Here is a 14,934-nt window from a genome sequence, read left to right as displayed (position 1 = left end):
GGGGGGGGGGGGAGTTAGTGTCTGTAGATGGAGTGTCTGTGTAGAGGTAGTGTCTATATAGCAGTAGTGTCTGTGTAGTGGTAGTGTCTGTGTGTAAAGGTAGGTGTCTGTGTAGAGGTAGTGTCTGTGTATAGTGTAGAGCAAGCATCTAGAGGTAGTGTATATAGAGGTAGTGTTTCTGTAGAAGTAGCGTTTGTGTAGAGGTACTGTATATGGAGATGGTGTCTGTGTAGAGGTAGTGTCTGTGTAGTGATAGTGTCTGTAGAGGTAGTGTCTGTGTAGAGGTAGTGTCTATGTGTAAAGGTAGGTGTCTGTAATCAGGCTGGGCAAAAGCAGGAGTAACGGGGTATTTCTGGGCAGAGAAGGGAAGTGTATCCTGTCTGCACGTCACCCCTCCTTAAAGATGGACGACAGGCAAGATGCCGCCGAACCTAGTCAGGAGAGGCCTGAACCCAGTCAGGAGAGTGAGAACCAGGCGGTGTGGTGGGTGTCCCGGCCAGAGTGCCCCTGGTGGGCATGCTGGGCGGCCTTCGTCTAGATGGAGAGGTTCTGGGAGGTCAGCGCAGGAGCATTCTCCGGCAGGGTAGCTGGTCGTGTGCATTGCCAGAACCAAGGACAGGCGGTGGCCTCCAGCCAGGGAAAGGGGAGAGCAGCAGAGTAGAAGTTGGTGTTACTCCTGAGAAGGGCAGGTAAGCAGGAGCCCTGCGTGTGTGGAGCAGCCTGCACTGCTGTGCCCCGTGTCCCGAACCTGTACCTTCAGCCCTGGTGGCAGCGGCGGCAACGTCCAGCATCAGGAAGTGGGCTCTCCAGGCTGGCCCCCTCTCCTCCCCTTGTTCCTTCCTGTTTGATGTCTGAGTTTTCTTCTGTGGCTTTTAATCTCATACTTCTCTGGTTTCTTTGTTTTGCTGGATTAAGTTGAATCCGTTCCTCACACTGGGAAGTTTGGGGTCTCGCGTTCCCACCTCACTATGGTGTTGTGCTGTCCGCGGGGACTTCTGTCGGCGCCGCGGTGTTTATTCCTAGAGGCTTTGCCCTGTTCTCTTTCACACGTGTTTGCTGTTCATGGTACCCTCATCCGCGCGGCCATGCTTTCTTCGGTCCCACTGTCTTGGACACCCATCTCGGTCGTCTCACCAGTGGGGCTGTTGCCTTCTGCTTCCCGGCAAGGCCAGGCCCCTTGCTCAGTGTGGTGGTGCTGCTTCCCAGGCCCAGGGTGGCTCTGACTGTGTCCTAATCCCTTCCCACTCCAGGGGAGCAGGGAGATTGTGTATTAGCTCGGTAGCTGTTGAATGGACCGGAAACACCTTCCTTAGGGCACTGAGAAGGTTGCGTGATGTTGGGTCCTAGTGGCTGCTGCGGCAGGCCGCTCCTTGGGAGATGCAGTCTTTCTGGCAGCCGCTCCTGCAGCCCACCACCCGCTGGTGGTGAGGGTGAGAGGAGTGCCCTGGGGTCTGCTGGGCAGTGGCTGACAGGGACATCCCAGGGCAGGCGAAGGGTGCAGGTGGCGCTGTCCACATGGGCATGAACCCTGCAGTGACACCCATGATGGGCTTGGTTGTGCGGGCGTGAAGTTGCGGGACCTCTGTGGCCCCAGGGCTCTGCGCGTCTCAGTCACGGGGATGAGCAAAGCTCGCGTGGGCTTCCCTGGCGTGTCTGCTTCTCCCTTTTGCCTTGCTTGTGTGTCGGTAGCATGAGCAGCCTGGAGCCATGTTTCTTACCGCTCTGGCAGGTGATGAACTCATTACCTGGGTTCAGTTGTGAGGTGTGGCCTTGTTGCACAGCTGGCGGATGATCAGGACCTCCCCAGGTGGCAGGCTGTGCTGACCCCGTAGAGGGGACACTGTGCCCTTCTGGTGCGATGTCACCTTCTTGGTCCTCTGTGTCTTGCCCCCAGTTGTAGGTTTTGCAGACACAACAGCATTGCTTCTCTTGTAATGTAAAACATTTTGTGGTTTCTCCTGTACACGTAGCAGGTCTGCGTTGAGAAGGAAAATGGTTTTCCTCTTCGTATTACTTGTGGTTTGGAAATAGTTTGTTTCCCATGGAGGTCTCTCAATGCAGAATTGTTTATTCTTCATTTTCCACCATTGGAAAAGCAGACAGCGAGGGCTTGAGGAAGGTGTGGGCGTCCACTGTGAGGCTGGGGTCCCCAGGCCTGTCAGTGCGTGCTCCCCGCCACTTTTGCTGCTAAGCGTGGGGGCCGGGCTTGGGTCTCCTGCCTGGAGCCCTTGCCTCTGAGCTTGTGCTCATGGAAGTGTGGAGAGCAGAGAGATGGCAGACGTGCTGTGCCACACACTGAGGTCGCACATGGTGTGGAAATTCTTTGGGCAGCGTGGTTTTCCTGGTTCTAGAGCAAGGAGGTGACTTCCTTTCCCTTGTCTCCTGTGTGTGACGAGATTGCGCTTTGAGCAGCTCCTACCCGCTCATGGAGCCCTTGCATCCAGAATGCTCTGCCATGACGTTGCAGTGCTGTTCCCGCTCTGCCGCCCTCACTGCCATTCTCCTCAGCTCACATTTTATATTTGTAGCACCGCACAGCTAGGTTTACCATGTAAGCAGATTGCATAGCTTCACAGCCTGTAAGTAGACAGGGTTCCACTGACACACACAGGCGTCTCCAACCCGAGGCTGGGGCTGGGCAGTGCAGGCAGGGGTAGGGGACCGCAGCGGAGCTGGGCCTGGGGCTTGGCTGTCAGGGCAGAAGCCCCTTCCTTGCCCCCTCAGGTGGGTCCCTGCAGCTCAGGCCGCTGGCTGTGGGAGGACCAGTGCACTTCGTCCCTGCTCAGTTTGTCAGTAAACTGCCTTTTGTTTCTGTTCCAGAGAAGCCGGTCTCCCCCAAATCAGGGGCACTGAAGAGCCCTCCCAAAGGTTTCGACACGGCTGCCATTAACAAGAGCTATTACAATGTGGTGAGTACTGTGGGTGGAGGAAGCCGAGTTAGCTCCCAAGGTGGGAGGAGGGAAGCGAGTCATCCCTCACAGCACACAGAGCCCCCTTGGGGCCTCAGAGAGTTGCCCCCTGTTCTCTGTGCTGTGTCTTAGTTTAATACCGCATGTGTGGAATTGTGCCTTGTGCTCTGATTACTTCTCTGCAGCGTTACCAATCTTAACAGAGGAGCGTTTAGGAGGTGTGGAGTGTGGTGTAAACTTTGTATGCGCGCTGGGTGCCCTGCGTTATCTTCAGACTGGACTGGCAGATTTCAGAACAGTACTGTTTCTAGTTTGTTCTCCATTTTCAGTGGGGTCTTCCCAGGAATGCTGTGTACACAGCAGATGGCAGAGAGTCAGAGGAGGATGCTGAGACTTCGTGCAGAGTGTGGTCAAGTGCTCTGTGTCCTAAAGTTCACTGCATTTTGAGACTTCCTATGACCAGTGTGGGAGCTTAGAAAAGTGTCTGGCATGAACCTGTAGGGTCTAAGCCTTTGTCCTTGGCCAGTTGCATATGCTTCAGGAATAGAAGATAATACTCTATTTAGATACAATTTTTAACTGCTGGTGTGAAAATGGCAAAGTAAACTTTCTAGATGTAGACTGTGTTTCGAGATTCTGTGGAAAATGTATACTTCATTTTTTCCTGTGGTCCCAGCTTTTATTGATGGTCAGGAGACATAAACATGAACACAGGAAACCTTTGCATTTATTTTTAGGCAGGGTCTTGCTGTGTAGTTCAGGTTGGCCTTGGACTCACTGTGTAGCCCAGGCTGGATTCAAACTTGCAGAGATCCTCCTTCCTCAATCTCCTGAGTGCTGGGATTACAGGCGTGCGCCACCACACCGGGCAACCTTTGCATTTTTTGATGTAAAGTAGCAGCCACTCAGTATTTCTTTGCAGCAGCCTTTTATCATGAATGTTTTATTCTCTGTCCCTGAATTAAGAAATGGTAAAGCTGGGCATAGTGGTGCACACTTAGCACCCCAGCACTCTGGGTGGCTGAGGCAGGAGGATCAAGAGGTCAAGCCCACCCTAGGTGTCTTGTGAGACTCTGTCTCAAAATAAAAAGGGCTGGGGATGTAGTTCAGTGCAGAGATCCTGGGTTCAGGCTCTAGAACTGCATAAAAGCAAGGGCACAGCTCTGAACCTGGACGCTTGCTGCTGCGCTGCCCTGTCTTGTTCTGGGGTCTGAGTGTTCAGCTTCCTTTTAGAACTTGTCCTCCCATGCTCCAGTCTCCCAGGAAACAGTAGGTTGGAGGTGGAGGCGTTTTTTTTGTCTAACACCCTCACCCGCTGTCTGCATCTCGCCCCGTGGGGGCTGGGCAAGAGCCGCCCAGTCCAGCCGGGCCTCTAGAGGGTGGTTGTGGTGCTTATGCTGGCCTCTGCCTCTGTCTGCAGGGCTCTGCTGCTGCCCTCCTCATCCTGGAGTGTCTTCCTTCTTCCTTTGCGAGTGTCTCTGTGGACCCTGCTCCCTCTCCCCTTCGTTCTTGCTTTTCACTGTTTCTGTCTGATCAATGGGACGCTGCTTGGTCCTTGGCCCCACCCTTGTCCAGGGTCTCAGTCTTCTTTCAGAGCATGCGATGGTGTGGCCTGCAGCTCAGGGCCATCCTGCTGTGCCCTTGGCCCTCGTCCTGGTCTCGTCCCGCTGCCAAGTCCTTGTGGTGTGAAAGGACTTGTGATCAGGTCGGCCTTGGGTTCCTAGCAAGGGGCTGGGCCCTTCGTGGTTTCTGGGGTGCCAGGAGGAGTGGTTAGGAGCTTGGGGAGCTGTGGGGTGTGGGCCATGGTGGCCTGGTCCTGTGATTGCAGGAGACACGTCTGTGGCCTGCTATGCCAAGTGTGGCAGGTCTGTAGGGCCTGTCATCGCACCACTGTGTGGAGATGGACGTCTCCCCTAGTGTCTTGCCCACGGGGGTGCCCTCCCTGGAGGGTGTGGGCCCTGGGGGGCGGTATCCTCAGTCCCTACAGAGACCATGCCTACTTCCTCCTATCTGCCCCTGGCTGAAGTGCTGCAGGGCTCCTGCCTTGCCTGAGGCCTTTGTGTCGGTGCAGGACGTGGATCTCTGGCTCGCACCTGACCTTGCTTTGAAGTCCCACAGGTGCAGTGGGGTGGCCACTGGTCTTGGCTGTCAGTGGACAATGTGGATGTGGTGCCTGTCACCTTCTCAGCTCCTTCTGTGGCCCACAGCCCCTGACTGCCAGTTGGGAAGGGCACGCAGCCCAGGGCCAGGGCCTGTGGTGTGGTGCGTGCGTGGTGTACGCGTGTGCACAAAGAGGCGTGTACCTAGCTCGGGGGAGCATCTTAAAGCAGTTGCTGCTCCTGTTGGAATAGAGTGTGAGGCCAGCAGTTGACATTAATCATTGCGGTGAGTTGGACATGTGTAGGCTGAGGCAGAGGGGCCTGGGAAGGGGCTTGGGTGTGTCCTTGTCTGTGAGTTGTGCTCTGGGCTTGCACCGTGGTGGAGGGATTTGTTGCCTCTGGTTCCTGCCCTGGGTAATGAGCAGCTAATGTCATTTCCTGGAGTGACAGTCTTCTTTAGGAGGCCCACAGCTGGGAGTGGATGGAGGAGCCAGGCTGCACGAATGGAGGCTGGAGTTTATTTCCATGTGACAGTGACTTCCTTAAATGTTTGTTCCTTGTTTCGGTTGTCAGAAGTCACGGGGAGGAAGAGAGCGTATTTGACATGTGGACCGTCTGCACTGTTCTCATGTGTTTACCTCAGAGTAGTCTCTGGGCTTCAAGAAAAATCAGTGTCTCTCAGCACACAGGGGAGGTGCTCAGGAGATGCACTGCGACGGCTTTCTGGCTCGGGCAGGGTGGGGTGGAAGGGCCGAGGCAGCGATGTCCCTGCCCCATGCCGGCTGCCCTGTGTGGCGCTGTGCACTTGGGGAGGGAGAGTCGTGGTCTCCAGCCTTGCTGCTCAGCACTGTCTGACTGGGGACGGATTAACCCCTGCAAGGAGACATCTTGCGAAGGTCAAGCTGGCCTCTGTGAAGTGTGTGTGGTCTGGGCCAGTTGTGTGAGCATCCACTGGAATCAGGGTGAGCCCTGCCCAAGTCCCAGCGGCACCCTGTCCTTTGCCGTTGGCCATTGCTGGTGGCAGTTGTTTGCTTTAGGTTAGCAGTTTCCTATCTTAGAGTTGTCAGCTTTGGGGCGTTAGCTAACTTTAGCTAAATATACTGTGCTCATATGAGATACTGGGAAACGTTCTAATTTTAAGGTTAGTTTATAGTTAGTCCGCTTTCTTTCTCTTTTGGGGGGTACTGGGAATCGAACTCACAACCTCACTTGATAGTGTCCCCTATCCAGAGTGCTGGGGACCAGACTTGTTTCAGATTTTGAATTTTGGAATATTTGCATAGACTTTACCAGTTGAGTGGTGCTAATCTGAAAATTTAAAATGGTCTGAAATCTGAAACTTTTCCAACTTTGACCATCATGTCAGTCCTTAACACATTTTGGGATTTGGAATGCTTTGAGCTTTCAGGTTAGGAATCCTTAGCCTGTGTATTAGTATGCATAGATTTTAAAGGTGCTGTTCAGCATGCTTTGGCGATTATTTATGTGTAACCAGTACTCAAGTTGAAACACAGAACCCGTCACCCTCACGTTTACATTATGCCCCCTTCCCTTCGCCCTCTGCCGTTTTCTGACGTCGGCCACTGTGGACAAGTCTCGCCTTCTCTGGGACTTAGACCGGGTGGTGGAGCGTGAGCCCTGTGGGTGGCGGCTCCCCCGCGTGGGAGACTCCTTCCTCCTGCGTGCTGCGGCAGGTCTGCATTTCCTGCTCTTCCAGGGGTTGTGGCCTTTCCTGTCTGAGGGTGTTCTGTGGCATTGCTGTGTCTGGTGCTTAGCTCCATCCTGCACTGTGGAGGCTTCGTGTTAATGGCAGGAGCGATAGTGGCGTGGAGCACACGAGTCTCACGTGGAGCCACACAGCACAGTTAATGGGACTGTGCAGGGAGCTTTCTGTTCCAGAGATGATGAACCTCGGAGTCCAGTCACACTTATGGTGTTAAATAACGCTTACCCGCCCTTTGTTGCAGGTGCTACAGAATATTTTAGAAACAGAAAACGAATATTCTAAAGAACTTCAGACTGTGCTTTCAACCTACCTGCGGCCGTTGCAGACCAGTGAGAAGTGAGTTGGAGAAGTTGTGTTAAGCGTGACATGGTCCTCTCTTGTTTTTCGCGAGCAGAGCTTGCAGTGGTGGAGTGGGATTGGGCATGTGAGCCTGCGCAGGCGTGCAGTGTGTGTTAGGTTCTGCGGCTGCGGGCCTGCGGCGTGGGCAGGGCGAGCACGAGGGAAACCGTTTACACCCTTCACTGTTGTTTCTCTTGGCTCTAGGTTGAGTTCAGCCAGCACTTCACATTTAATGGGAAACCTAGAAGAGATCTGCTCCTTCCAGCAGATGCTCGTACAGTCTCTAGAAGAATGCACCAAGTAAGTGGGGGCTAAAGGTTCGCGAGGTGCAGGTTGGTATCTTTGGTATCGGAAGGATCGAGTGTAACATAATTCTAGAATTCATATTTTAAGGACATAAATTAGGTAATTTTATATTTTTTGCATAAATCTACTTGTAGAGTAAGAACTGTATGTTAGACTAATTTTTTGTACCAGAAATCTTAAAAGAAAGGGGCAACTGTACAGGGTGTTGATTTTCAAGGCGCCGCATGGAGAGCACACAGGTGCCTGACAGCCGGGTCTGCGAGGTGGCTGGTGGCCGCCCCTGTGCCCGCTGCTGCTGGGGCTGGTGGGGGGGGGGCTTCCTCCAGCACTGCCTTTTGGTTGTGAGTTGCCCCGAGCCTGAGAGAAGCTGGTAAAGTGTAAAGTACCCCATACACACAGTATGCTGTGACATTATTGGAATTTTACTTTGCTTTCGTTTGGCTTCTACATACCTATGTAAGGTAAGCATTGTATGAAAAGCCACTGTGTTTTGAACTTCTTTGATTTTATTTATTTGCTTATTTTTGGTACTACAGATTGAACCCACTTTATTATTTTCATTACTGTTTTTTACTTTGAGACAGGATCTCACTAAGTTGTCCGGGTTAGGCTTGAGCTCACTGTTCTCCTGCTCACCCTTCCAGAGTGCTGGGGTTGCAGGTGTGTGTTAGCACATCTAGCCTAAACAGTTTTTGTTTTTTTTTGGTGCTGAGGTTCAAACCCAGGCCCTCTTGCATACAAAGCCAGTACTGTCTACCCGTGTTAATGTGTGTAACCCTTTTTTTTTTTTGGTTTTTCTCCGGTACCAGGAACTGAACTCACGACCTTGTGCTTGCCAGGCAGGCGCTTTGCCGCTGAGCTAAATCCCCAGCCCCTGTGTAACCCTTTAAATGACCCAGCCCGGAGCCAAGGGAGGGGCTCAGCCTCACTGGAACGATGGGCTCAACTCCGTGCAGCGTAAAGGATGGAGTGGTTCAGGGAGCTCTGCCTGCTGGCGCCTTGAGTTGATGGTTCTATGGCTGGCAGCACTTCACCAGGGAGAGCCACCTGGCCACGGAGGGATGGGAACTGGGGACCAGGGACCAGGGAGGGCCGTGTGCAGGGCAGGGGCACGAGCCAGGGCTCCGCTGGGAATGCAGTTTCCTTTGATGGAGAGTTTCTTATGCATGGTTTACTGGGGCTCCTATCAGGTTGATTTAAAGAGTTTTTGTTTTCATTGAAGAACTTGGGTCTTTTCTGTACCAATTACACTGACCGGAGAATGGGGAACTATAGCCTTGTAGGATTGCCTCTGTAGGAAAATGAATTCTGGGAGTGTAACAGTGTCTTCCAAACAAATTTTTGAAATAAAACACATTTATACATTGAAGATTTTCTTGTATTGTGAACAGCAGGTTAAATTCTGTTCAAAATACAACCTCAGAGGTTGTTCTTCCTCACAAGGTTGCTATTGTCCTACCATATTTCATTCTTTAAAATGTATTATGGTGACAACTCATGTTTTCCTAATGCTTGAGAGAAAGCACAGCTCAAGCTTTTGGGCAATACAGGTGCTGAGGTGCAGCCTGGCACCCTTGAGGACCCTGGGGTTGCTGAGCTTCTAATGGGCAGCTCTTGGGGGTCGATGGCCTCCCTCAGGGCCAACACTGCCCCTGCGCCTGGTGCCTACTCCTGTGTGATCTGGCCTCCACCAGAACCTGGCGCCCGTGCTTCCTCCCTGCCTCTGCTCGCTTCAGACCCACAGCTGGCCTCAGAACTCAGCAGTTGTGACTCAGTGTCTCCTAGTGTCCTTGCTTTTGCTGTCTGTCCCATAAACAAGTGGCTTCTCACTGACAGCTTTGAGGGCTGTGCCTGGCCGAGCCAGAGCACAGGGAATGTTCTCTGTCACCTGGAAGTGGTTTCCAGAAGGCCAAGGCTCTTGGGCAGAGGTGGGAGACGAAGCCTTCGTGGCCACATGGTGCTGGCTTGGGCAGGGGAGAGGGTGAGGTGGTGTCTCGTGTCTCCAACCATTTGTTGACCTGTGTCTTGGATTTGTAAGTAAATCGATGTGAAAATGAGTCTGTGGGTCACAAGAATCTACTTCTCCAGAGACTGGATTTCTTAGGGTGTTTGTTTGAACTACTTCTCACAAACAGTTGGAACTGCTGTATTTAGGATATCTGGCTCCTGTTTTGGTGACAGTTGAAAGTTGATGTGAGTTTGAGACCAGCTGACGGAGGGGCTGCGGGTGCCCCTGCTGGCAGAGTCAGGAGAGGGCTTGGGAGGAGTCCGAATCTTTCCAGGTGCTGTGTGTCAGAGAAGGGACAGTATGGGGCATGTGCTCACCCTGTGTCAGGCACCCTGCAGAGGTGGAGCTGGTGAGGTGTGGATCCCACCCATCCCACCCAGCCTGGGCATCAGGTCAGGGCTCAGGGTCTCGGCTGGCAGGCTGCGAACCTTCCAGCCACACTTCCTGCTTGGAGCACCTGGTGCCTGTGGCAGAGGCCCGAGGCCGTGGTGACAGCCTGTTAACGGGCCACAATCCCCTACCTTGGAGCCTGTCCCTGGGCCGCATCCCCTACCTTGGAGCCTGTCCCTGAGGTTGCCATGACAGCAGTGGGAAATTCGGCAGAGCAGGATGCACTCCAGGCTGGGGGTGGCCTCTGGGGGATGTGGTCACACAGGCTGCCTTCGTCTCCACCCTAGTGTCTAGGTGCTGGTGTTAAGTACAGCTCTGGTCTTTATGAGGAGCTTGTATTTCTCCCCTAGCTGTGAACAGCTGTTTCTAGGGTTCTGATTGGGGTGCCAGGCTCTGTTTCCACCCCCACATGATCCTTGGGACACTCACTGCTGGGACAGGGTACCCAGCACCCACAGCTCAAGGGAGGGGAGCTTTGTGTTGGCTTGGTCAGCAGGCTCCAAAGAAGGAACAGCATGGTGGCTCAGGGCAAGGCAGAGGGGAAGCAGAGAGTGAAGGGAGAAGTGGGGAGGAAGATGCACTTCCGGGTCAGGCCCACAGTGACCCCTCTTTCCACCTGGCCCTGCGGCCCTGCCGGACAGCCCAGTGATCTGGTCACCACTATCCCGGGTCACCTCTGCTGCTGGTCGCCAGGGGCTCATGGGGGACAGCTAGGTAGAAACACTGTGTTTCGCAGTCTTCCCACACCAAGCTTTGTGATAACTTCTGTGCTTAACTGCTTATCTGTCTTGTTTTCCATATCTGGAACTTTCCTCTTCATAAGGGCTGGCTTACTGTGTTCTTCTAATTTTCTGTGCCTTTCCTATTAATCTGGGAGTTTTCGAACTTCATCCCCAAACTTCTTGCTATCTTTTTCAATTCTGCTTCAGAGCTTTTTAGTTACTGTGCAGTTCTTAGTAGAATACTTCTTTATGGATGCAGTCTTTTGTCCTTTGTCAGCTGTTTCTGTGCTCCCTGGATAGTGACTGCCACATTTCTTTCTGTCCTCTCCTTTTTTATCACTCTTAACAGAGTGCATCTTTTTGTGCCTTTGAATTAAAGTTGGCATGCGAAACACTGTAGACGGGCTGGCGAGGGTGACTTCTGATTCTGTTTTATTGCGGCTTCCCTGGGATCAGCCCACTTTCTGTCTGGGACGACTCCCCGGGAGCAGGGGGTGATCCTTCCTGTCCCTGTCCTGGGCATCATGGTTGAGACCAGTAGGGTGCAAGGAAGAGGGTGCAGTTCAAGAGGCCTGGAGAGAGGGGAGCATCTCCGAGCTCCCCGCTCCTGAGTAAGGGTTCTCACCTGCGCCCCACCCGCCTCGTGCTTACAAGCTTGCGCCTCTTAGGTGCCGGGCCTGGGAACGAGTGGCATCTCACAGGCACCTCCTCCTCTAGTCCGTTACTTCGGGTGAAGGGTGACTTTTGTACTGCTTTTGTGACAACCTTGGTGCTGCTTTGGTGGAAGACTTAGCAGCGGGATAACGGTGTTTGATGCTGCTCCTTCATGAGGGATTAGTAGTGTTCCTCGCAGTGGAAGGCTGTGTGGCGTGTTTTCTCCCCTCCCAGAGAACGTGGCCGTGGGCCCTCCTGTGGCCACCTTGGCCTCTGGACTCTGTGGCTCTTCCTGTTGCTCGGTTGGTGGCAGGGCAGACAGGGCTGTCTCTCGGTTGTGAGGGAGAGGCCCATGGGTCTGTTCCGCAGCGGCGTCTCTGTGCGTGACTGATGGCTGTTCCCTCGATGCCCGTGTCTCCAGGTCGCCCGAGGCCCAGCAGCGAGTGGGAGGCTGCTTTCTGAACCTGATGCCGCAGATGAGGACCCTGTACCTCGTGTACTGTGCCAACCACCCGTCTGCTGTGAGCGTCCTCACCGAGCACAGGTCTGTTCACCAGCGTATCTGAGTGCAGGGAAGGTGGGCCCTTTTACCGTAGTTGCCCCTCAGAGTCAGCGCTCCAGAGGTCTGCTCAGAGCCCTGAGATGTTGGTCAGTGTCTTTGCGACTGCAGGAGGGCGTGGCAGAGAGGGCTGACCAAGGAGAAACAGCCTGTGGCGTGGTGGGAGGAAGCAGAGAGAGATCCAGGGAGGAGGGAGACAGACCTGCCCAGGCCCCCCGCCCCCCACCAGCGATCACCTTCTCTACCAGGCTCCGCCTCCCAGCATCACAGTCAGCTATGAACTCATTGGTGGACCAGTCCACTGTGAGCATCACACAGCATAGCCCAGGCACCTCCCGGCCCCGCCTGTGAGAGTGAGAGGCTTTGGGGACATCAGATAGAAATGGTAACACTTGGCTGCTGGCGTCTTCAGACTGTTTTGTGGGTATGAGGGGTTAATTTTGCTTCCAAAATGTAACTTCATTTTTAGTGTAGAGGTCTCCGGAGGGGATTAACTTGCTCAGTTTTGTTAACCTTTCCCTACCATGATGATAGGCCATTTCACCAAACCCTAAAATGTCAGTTGTGTTCTGGACAGGTTTTCCCTAGTTTTTTACCTTGGGGCAAAGGCCCTGTGTAGATGCCCTCATAGCAGTTGAGGCGTGCCTGCGGTGAGATAAAGATCGATTCCATTCCTCTCCTCACGCTGGGGGAATGTGGCATGAGTGGCTTCAGGAGATAGGTGTCCTGAGGAAGGCTGGGCAGTGAGGGTGCGATGTCCTTCCAGGTGTCACAACTTCCCCGCTGGTCTGCCACCCTTCCTGAGGCAGTACACATTGCCCCAACCGGAGCTTCCTTCTGGTGCCCAGCACTGCACCTGGTGGGGGCGGGAGAGGGAGTGGCCGCCACCCCTCCTGTGCAGAGGGCAATGTGGAGGTGGCAGAGGTGTCCCATGGTGGTGGCGGGGCTGTCCGGCCTCTGTAGCAGCAGGACCCAAGGGCCTTGCAGGTCTCACTGTGTGGCCTGAACCCTGCCCTGCGATGTTAAAGAGTTTTTAAAGAGCCCAGAGTCACAGTAGCACTTCTGAGCATCAGGAGGTGACTGTGAGAGGGCTGTAGGGAGATCCTGAGCACTTGCTTTTCACGGCCTTTAGTTGCTGGAGGTGCCTTGCTTTCCACTCTGCATCCTGGGAGCTAGTGACACTGTGGGGTGGGATGCGTCCCCAGTCCCAGTGCTGGGAGCTGCTCCTACAGGGCCTCTACGCTGTGCTGCTGGTGCCTGGCCGGCCTCTTATCCCCTGTGTCCTTCTCCTGGGTGGCTTGAGGCGGCTCAGAGATGGTGTGTCTGTCTCTTGTCCTAACCACCTGTGTCCTCTCTCTTGCCTGCTGCCCAGTGAGGAGCTTGGGGAGTTCATGGAGACAAAGGGCGCCAGCAGCCCTGGGATCCTTGTGCTGACCACTGGCCTGAGCAAGCCGTTCATGCGCCTGGACAAATACCCTACGCTGCTCAAGGAGCTGGAGAGACACATGGAGGTGCCACTTCCTGCAGAGGGCCTGGTGCACGTGCCGGTGGAGAAGTAGTCGCTAGGGACAGTGCAGTTTACCCAGAGTTGTAATCGATGGATTTTCAAAATGATTTTATTACAAGTGAAGTTTCCCTCCTACCCTAGTTCTTTGAGAAGGCATTTGCCTCCTGATTTCCTGTCTTTCACCACTGTGGTCGAAAGGTTTCCAGAATTCAGAAAATGCAGACTGATTTTTCAAATGGTGTCAGGAACGCATAGCTCCGAACGATGAGTGCCTGTGTTACAGAGTAGTAACAGTGCAGGAGTTACCTAGGGAAGGGTGTGTCTGCTGTCACCTGGAGTCCCAGGCAGAAGTGGGAGAGCCAGCTGCTCTCCCAGCCTGGCCAGGCAAGCCTGCTGTGATGGCCCCGTCTCTCAGCCCTGCCGCTCAGGGGCCGAGTTGGGGCGGCTGTGAGCTGGGAGGGTCGCTGTGCTTCTGCGCAGTGTGGTTACAGAGAAGGTGCTGTTTCTGACCCCTGCACCCCGATCCCCGCACCTCCCTTACAGAAGCAGGGGAGCCAGGACGGTGTGCCGGGTTGGCAGGTGGGGGAGGGGCATTTCAGGCTGGCCCGAGGAGAGCACCTTGGCAAGGGAAACTTGGATTTCAAAAGCTAATTGTGTGTTTCTGTCTCCAAAGGATTATCATCCTGATAGACAAGATATTCAGAAATCTATGACTGCCTTCAAAAATCTGTCGGTAAGTGATTAAGCATACTGTTTTTTCTCACACATTATTGTGGCAAATGAATGTAAAATCGTCTGCCAGAGAGATGATAAAATAATTACTTGGGAATTGAATAAAATGTTCATTCAGATGTAATAAACATAAACACATAGTAGAACTTCATGGCTGTGCATTATCTTATTTTAGTGGGCTAGAGACACCAGAAAGATGGGACGATTACCTCAGTCTGAAAGGCAGTGTGCTCCGTGCTGTAGTCACGTTATGTGAGGGCTCTCCTCCCTCACCTGCTTCCTCAGGATTGTCGTGCTGCTCTGCCGGGCACGGTGCGGGCTTCTCTCTGCCGCACGTGTGTTGTCTGGCTGCTGTGCCTTTCTCAGAGCCCCTGAAGCGGTTACCCTTTCTCCTCTTTCCGTCTTGTCCTGGTGGCAGACACTAGTTAAGCCAGAATGAAAATATTTCTCTTGTGTGCTGTACGTTTTTCTTCCTAGAAGTGGCAAAATCTGTGATATTTTTATAAAATAATATTTGTCCATCTCTTGATGCTGGACATGTAAGCAAACTTGTACTCCATACGGTTAAGCCAGCCGTTCAGTACGTTATCTGTCTTGGGAAGTAGTGTGTGAAATAGTGATCACCTTAAGAAGCAGCGCTGTGGTCAGATCATGAGGTCCCGGGAGCTTTGGTGGCTTTGAAGTAAGGGCTCTGTGTCTCGCAGGTCCAGTGTCAAGAAGTCCGGAAAAGGAAAGAGCTTGAGTTGCAGATCCTGACGGAGTCCATCCGGAGCTGGGAGGGAGACGACATCAAGACGCTGGGCAGTGTCATTTACATGTCGCAGGTCATGATTCAGTGTGCAGGGAGTGAGGTATGCAGCCCGTGTGTGCCACCGTACCTCTTGTGATACGGCCCAGGGTGGGAGGAAGGAGCCTGGTGTGTACAGGTACTCGGACACCTGTTCTTCCCATGGCGTTAGACTCTGTCTTAGTTCCTTTTCTGT

General features: G+C 53.5%; 1 protein-coding gene across 1 annotated transcript in view; it reads left to right on the top strand.

Annotated features, from left to right (window-relative positions):
- Nucleotides 1–14,934, top strand: part of Arhgef7 (Rho guanine nucleotide exchange factor (GEF) 7) — a gene marked incomplete in the record, with an annotated part of 86,405 nt that overhangs the window by 48,807 nt on the left and 22,664 nt on the right. Inside the window, 7 exon segments of the mRNA XM_013515723.1 lie at nt 2,821–2,909; nt 6,976–7,070; nt 7,278–7,373; nt 11,575–11,697; nt 13,085–13,223; nt 13,893–13,952; nt 14,656–14,802. Of these exon segments, the coding sequence (XP_013371177.1) occupies nt 2,821–2,909; nt 6,976–7,070; nt 7,278–7,373; nt 11,575–11,697; nt 13,085–13,223; nt 13,893–13,952; nt 14,656–14,802 (749 nt within the window).

Source organism: Chinchilla lanigera, unplaced genomic scaffold, assembly GCF_000276665.1.
Source record: "Chinchilla lanigera isolate Chin_1 unplaced genomic scaffold, ChiLan1.0 scaffold00003, whole genome shotgun sequence".
NCBI lineage: Eukaryota > Metazoa > Chordata > Mammalia > Rodentia > Chinchillidae > Chinchilla > Chinchilla lanigera.
Note: the sequence above shows the minus strand (reverse complement) of the source record. Positions and strands in the feature narration are given on the sequence as shown.